General features: G+C 44.3%; 3 protein-coding genes across 7 annotated transcripts in view; 1 reads left to right on the plus strand and 2 right to left on the minus strand.

Moving 5' to 3' along the window:
* Nucleotides 1-2774, minus strand: part of ankrd2 (ankyrin repeat domain 2 (stretch responsive muscle)) — a 9917-nt gene extending 7143 nt beyond the window's left edge. Inside the window, exon 1 of the mRNA XM_050070934.1 lies at nt 2707-2774. The gene's annotated coding sequence lies outside the window, so the exon portion shown is untranslated. The remainder of the gene's footprint in view (nt 1-2706) is intronic.
* st3gal7 (ST3 beta-galactoside alpha-2,3-sialyltransferase 7) overlaps nt 1-5015 on the plus strand; it is an 18213-nt gene extending 13198 nt beyond the window's left edge. The window contains exons 1-8 of one of the 2 annotated variants that reach the window (XM_050070933.1): nt 860-1014; nt 1238-1403; nt 1488-1614; nt 1698-2035; nt 2727-2913; nt 3071-3211; nt 3532-3681; nt 4532-5015. In XM_050070933.1, the coding sequence (XP_049926890.1) occupies nt 1255-1403; nt 1488-1614; nt 1698-2035; nt 2727-2913; nt 3071-3211; nt 3532-3681; nt 4532-4618 (1179 nt within the window). In that variant the 5' untranslated portion in view covers nt 860-1014; nt 1238-1254 and the 3' untranslated portion in view covers nt 4619-5015. Of the gene's footprint in view, nt 1-859; nt 1015-1237; nt 1404-1487; nt 1615-1697; nt 2036-2726; nt 2914-3070; nt 3212-3531; nt 3682-4531 lie in introns of those variants that run through there. The other variant, XM_050070932.1, reaches the window with a different exon arrangement.
* Nucleotides 5013-6560, minus strand: part of hps1 (HPS1 biogenesis of lysosomal organelles complex 3 subunit 1) — a 13632-nt gene continuing 12084 nt past the window's right edge. For 3 of the 4 annotated variants that reach the window (XM_050070928.1, XM_050070927.1, XM_050070929.1), the window contains exons 16-18: nt 5929-6042; nt 5757-5839; nt 5013-5678 (exon numbers count right to left, since the gene is read on the minus strand). In XM_050070928.1, the coding sequence (XP_049926885.1) occupies nt 5513-5678; nt 5757-5839; nt 5929-6042 (363 nt within the window). In that variant the 3' untranslated portion in view covers nt 5013-5512. The remainder of the gene's footprint in view (nt 5679-5756; nt 5840-5928; nt 6043-6560) is intronic. The other variant, XM_050070931.1, reaches the window with a different exon arrangement.

Below are 6560 nucleotides of genomic sequence, written 5' to 3' on the forward strand. Positions count from 1 at the left end.
AACTTGGTAGATATGTAGAACAGGACGCCTCAAGGTGACTGGAGAAATTTAACTCTAATTGGCAACTGGGTGGCGCTATAACAACAGAAGAATGCTTAAAAATGGCTAAAATGCGACCGATCGCTGTGGCTCCCCCTGTGGCCCAATGTTTTGGGGTTTTTTTCTTATTTTTGGTATGACTAAGTCATGGTATGGTTTGCTGTACATAATCACGGAAACTGTCAGTGTGTCAATCTGTCAGTCAGTCAGTCATTCTGTGTGTCCCACGTTTTTCTACTCACTGACGTGGTCAATCTATGTGAAACTGCACATAGGCATTGAGGATTGGCTACCAATGGGTATGGACTAGTTAAAACAATATTGGTGGAATCCTGTTGCTAAGGCACTGCCATAACTCTTGTGTTTTAATTGGTTTGTAGGGCAGTGGATAATTTAACCTGCTTCCTCAATAGCTTCCACTTTAGATTGATGTGGTGCACATGTGAAGACAGTGAGTAGCAGAGTGACTTAAGATATTTCAGACTGTTCATAATCTGTTTTGTAAATGGATGAAGGAGTGTACATCTTTACACTAAAAGAAAGCACCTGGTCTGACCCACCTGAAATCAAACCAGGTTGTATGTGACCCATAAACTAAAATGACACCCCTGCTTTAAGGTTTCACCCAGTGTTTCTTTATCATGTTTTTTTCTCACACTGCATGTGTTTCCTGGACACTTCCCCTTCTGCTTGCTGACATTTACATAGAGATTTTTATTGGATGGGACAACTTGTCTCACACACACACACACACACACACACACACACACACACACACACACACAAACCCTTATTTACATTCTTGCCAGGGTGTGACTGAGTGTTAATGGTTAACAGACGTTGAGGGAAGGGGCAGAGTTCAGTTGAGTAGGAAGAGGCATCAGCCATTTTAGCTGCACACAACATCGCTTTGCCCTCAAGCATGGAGCACAAGTGAAGTGACAGTTAAACATCAGGTTACGTCTCCACCAGGCTGTGAGTTATCTTGTTCATATTACTCAAACTGATGGTACATTTGATGCTTAAGTGTGTAGACACAGTTTAAAAATAGTTTCTGTTGACATGTGGCAACATGATACTCTTAAGCTCTGTGAATGCTTTCATGCTGTTGTCAAGAAAGTGGTTCATTACATTTTTGTTGCACAATGAATTTGATTATAATCACTACTGTGAGTTTCATAATGTGTGTGTGTTTCAGGTGGAAGTACAGGTGCCATGGTGACGCTGAATCACTTGAGCGTGGAGGACCCAGACGATGGCTCCCCACTGCTGCCTGAGGCTGCGGAGGCTGCAACGCCAACGCCTGTCTTTCACAGACAGCGAGTGATCACCAAGACTGACTCCAGGGAATTTTTCCTCAGCAGGTGCATTTCTGCAGGCGCTGTATTTATTTTGTGGACCTGTTATTTAATGCTATAAAGCTGTTGGATTCTTTCTTTGCTGTGCAGGAGTGAGAACCTTGCCTTCAGTCTGGTGCTGCTGATCGGATGCTACTCAGCTATTCTGATTCCTGCTTATCTCCCTTCGAATAGAGCGGCAACTCTCAGTGATGACAACCTACATCCTAAAGATCTGGTACAAACACACAGCTTAGCAATCATTTTGGAGCATGTCTTCACTCATACCAAACTTATTTCTATGTTTGCCCCTCTCTTTAGGTCTCACTGAATCGCTCAGCCTTCCTGCTGTCAGGCCCCTGTCAGCCTCGCTGGTGTCTGAACCACCTTAAGCCCTTGTCCTGTTCCGCAGGCCTTCTAGACATCCCTGTGTTTGTGCAGGGGGTCAGGCCTGTGCCCTGGGATCTGTCGCCTCCTCTGGGGCTCCAGGGCAGCGAAGAGCATCTGGCCCATGCTCTCGCATCTCTGCCTCAGCCTGGCCTGCCTCCATCACTGAGGAGTGAGGGCAGCTGCAGGCGATGTGTGGTGGTGGGCAATGGAGGGGTTCTTCACGGGAGCCATCTTGGATCCCATATAGATCAGTATGACATCATTATCAGGTATGTGCAGCAGTGTTAGACAGACACAAGTGGATGGATATCTTACTACTGTGGTAGATTACAGAGGCTATTTTTAACCTATTGTGATGGACTTTTTCCTCAGCAGCCAAAAACTGAATGAGGTTAAAGGGACAGTTCACTCCAAATCAAATTACCTCTTACCTGTTATGCTTATCAGTCTAGATTGTTTTGGTGTGAGTTGCCGAATGTTGGAGGTATCAGCCAAAGAGATGTCTTCTCTTAAATACAGTGGAACTAGATGGCACTCAACATGTGGTGCTCAACACCAATGTCTCTTTCCAGAAACCATAACCTGGTTACTCAAGATAATCCACTGATTTTGTTGTGAGCAGTTTGATGTAGGAACTATTTTCTTTCTACTGAGCTACACCAGTTAAATGTATCGCCACACAGAGGGAAGAATATGCTCATGGACGGGAGACTTGACAATGTAAGATGTACACATTAATGGCGTCCTCTTCAGCTGAGCTGAAATGTTAGCAAGCTCAGTGGTGCTAGGTGAGCTAGCAGTAGTCGTACACTTCCTCCAGCGCCATGACATGATTGATAAATAGCACTACAGGTAAGAGGAGAATATGTATGTTTGGTGTGAACTGTCCCTTTAAAAGGCTTGAAGAAAGCACAGAAAGCACGATTAATTTCATACATACATTTTCATCTCTGTCACCAGGCTGAATAATGCTCCAGTGCCCGGCTTCGAGAAAGACGCTGGTTCTCGCACCACCATCCGCCTGATTTACCCAGAGGGAGCACCTCGCTCTGCAAACCAGTACCAAAAGACCACCATGGTTGCTCTGGTGGTGTTTAAGAGCCTGGACCTGGACTGGCTGACTTCTGTCATCACCAAGCAGCCTCTGGTAAGCCTACATCACAGGAACGGTTACACACAGAAATGGTGTCTTACATAAGCCACGAGTGTCACAGCAACTCATGCAGCAACACCACTATCGCATCATCACGCTCGCTGCCTCACACTACACGCTCTACATCTCCTGTGTTGTGTTTTTTTAATAGAGCTTCTGGTCCAAAATATGGTTCTGGAGGGAGGTGGTGGATGATATTCCCCTGAGACCAGAGAACTTCAGGATCCTGCACCCAGAGATTATTCACAAAACAGGACAGGTCCTGCAGAAATATGCTCTGAAACAGGGAAACGTGAGTTCTGACATGCTTTGCTCATGCTTCATTGTAAGCTTTCATACAATACTGCAAACAGACAAAAGAGGACTCCTAAAATAATTCTACCTCTGTTTGGCCTAACCTGTCCTGAACAATATATGGACATGCCTGGCTCAGACGTGTATTGACTTTGCTATGGGCCTAGGGATTAAGGGAGTGAAAGATGAGCACACACAGCCTTGAGTTCATGACATGCTCGTTCAGTTTATAGACAATGCCCTTTATAATGGGCGTTTCTTACAGAAAATATTGTGTCATATTTAATGTTTATACTGGCATTTTCTCTCCTCATACAGATGGTGCCGACACTAGGTGCCAGTGCAGTGGTGATGGCTTTGCAGCTGTGTGACCAGGTGAGCCTGGCAGGGTTTGGGTACAACATGCAGCACCCAGAGGCCAGGCTGCACTACTACGAGAGCATACGCATGGGTGCAATGAAGGCTCAAGTAAGTTTGGATTACCAAACAGTGATGTATATATTTTTAAAGGGACAGGTCACCACAAAATCAAAAATATATATCATTCCTCTTACCTGTAGTTCTGTTTATCGGTTAGATTGTTTTGGTGTGAGCTGTCGAGAGTTGGAGATGTCTGTTTTATTTCAAATATAATATATGGCACTTGGCTTGTGGTGCTCAGTGTCAAAAAAACATATTTGAAAAACTCAGAATCTCTGATAGTTTAGACCTTGTTTTGAGCAGTTTCATGTAGGAACTATTTTCTTTCTACCAAACTACACCTGCCAAATGTATCACCATGCAGAAGGAAGTGTGCATCTACTGCTAGCTCACTTAGCACCACTGAGCTAGCTAACGTTACAGCTCACCGAGGAGGACGCCATTAACGTTTCCATCTCGCACTGTCAGGAGCATGAGCCTCTTCTCCATGAGTAGATGCACGCTTCCTTCTGCACAGTGATACGTGTGGCAGGTGTAGTTTGGTAGAAGGAAAACAGTTCCTACCTGAAACTGCTCACAACAAGGTCTGTGGATTATCTGTAGTAACTGCGTCATGATTTCCGGAAAGAGACACTGATGTTGAGTTTATCAAATGTATTTTTGGGCGTTTTAAGCACCACAAGCTGAGTGACATCTTGTTTCATTATACTGGAGAGAAGGCAGACATCACTACGGCTGATATCTCCAACACTCAGCAACTCACACCAAAACACTCTAGACTGACAAAAAGCACTACAGGTAATTCATAATTTTTGATTTAGGGGTGAACTGTCCCTTTAAGGCACACAACCCTTATGCTTTGATATATTTGTGGCTCATCTTTACCCTCATTATCCAGGTGGTGCATGACGTCAGCGCTGAGAAACTCTTCTTGAGGGACCTGGTGGCTGCAGGAGCTGTGACCGACCTCACAGGGGCTCTGTGAGTCAGCGGCGCAGAGGCTAATGATAACGTACTGAACTCTACATGCACTCCTCCTCCTCACTGTGAGCCAGTGTGGAGCCCTCCGTAGCTGTGCCCTGCTGGAGAAGTCCCACACAGCGTGGACTGACCTTTAAAATGCTCACAGTCACCGGGGCTGACTGACGAGCGAGCAAATTAAAGGTTAGACACGCTCAGGATTGCTGAGACTAACCTAAGAGCACATCTTGTTTAAATTCAATGAACTTCTGTTACGAGCGTAGTAATCGTGTGTCATATGATGGATAATTGTGCAATCACACATGGGAGCACGCTCAGCGGTCGGGTGGGTTTTGTAAATTGCAGTGGTCAGTGGTTCAAGTAGTTCCTTTTACAATGACTCAATAAACAAGTGGATGTACTGCTATGGTTATTTATTGTCTCCAAAAAATAAAGGGAGACATACAGTATTTCATGTTTCAAGGTATGACACTAACAGTAGTAAAGGCAACAGTGGACAGTATCTGCATTTTTAAAAATTGAACAGCTGCAAATTTAAAAAAAAAACATACACAGTATTACTATAAATAGGGAACAGAGGTCATAAATGAGTATTCAAAAATATATTACAAAAATTAAGTCATAATAATCCCATTACACTTCATACAAGACACATAAGGGTGCATAAGTGCACAGTGGCGTTCGAATGTGCTAATCACAAATGCCTCTAATAAACAACTTGTTCATGGTAGAATAAATAACCTTAAACACGATGAAAATGACAGAAGCATGAACACACAGGCAGTGGACGCAGAACATATCTACAGAGAGCAAGGGATTGTTTTTCTCAGTTCTTGGCAAAACAACAAACAAATACCTTGGCTACTGTGACTCAGCTACAGTAAGTGTGTGGGTGTGTCTACAGCAGAGGGTTGCGTGAAGGCTCCCACAGTTTGCTCGCCAGCTGTCTGCAGTGCTGGAGGATGATCTCGGTGGGGATGACCCCCAGGTGTACCGTCAGCAGCTCGTAGCACTTCACCACCTCACCCTGGTGGTTCTTGCTGTAGTACCGCAGCAGCTTCCTGCTAGACATAGAACTTCCTATAGCCAGCAGCACTCATGTGGAATAGTCACATCTGGTTTTGTCATGCACTGTTGTTTACCTGTAGAAGTCCCAGGCGAGCATCCCAATGGGGGCAGAGTCGTCAGGTAGGATGGGTATGTCCCCTGCTTCTAACTTATAGCCCTGATTGATCAAATATACACATTATATGATGTAATTAATGTTTAGTAGTTTATTACCACGTACTAAAACATAACATGCCGGTGACTTACTGTTTCATTTTCAAACCAGAGGAAGTAGCAGAAGTAGAAGTCTCCGTCACGCAACGTGACAGTGGAGTAACCCTTCTGGAGATAGCGTCGTGTGATGCTGACGTGGCTCCACACCTTCAGGACGGATTAGTAATAACAATAACATTTTTAAGTTGTATGCCCTCACTGTCAGTCTACCCTTGGAATAAAAAATAGTAAAGAGTTTATTTTTCAAGGTACTGTATAAAGTTAGACATTCCCGTGTCATGACAACACTAAAGTTCACTAAGAAACTCACTGTACTGTAAATAAAAAGCGTTTTTTTTTTTATATATACTTGACACATTTGCAAGTTACTTGCGGTCCATTCAGAAAGGACCTATGACCCACTTTTAGACCACGACCCACCAGTTTGGAACAACTGGTCTAGTGTATGGGACAAGTACATTTAAGGCGTGTCCAACTCCACTTTTGCTTGTTTAAGGGCCAGTGTGTAAAATGGGTTGAAAACCGTTGAAAACAGTGACATCAGTGGTCAAATTCTAGATTGCAGGGCTCACTCGCTCACCCCTCCCGTCGGGTAAATGACGGTGGCCTCGTAGGAACAAAAAGCCTTGTGCAGACATGAGTTTTTCAGGAGTAGGTCTATCTAG

Source organism: Epinephelus moara, chromosome 19 (assembly GCF_006386435.1).
Source record: "Epinephelus moara isolate mb chromosome 19, YSFRI_EMoa_1.0, whole genome shotgun sequence".
NCBI lineage: Eukaryota > Metazoa > Chordata > Actinopteri > Perciformes > Serranidae > Epinephelus > Epinephelus moara.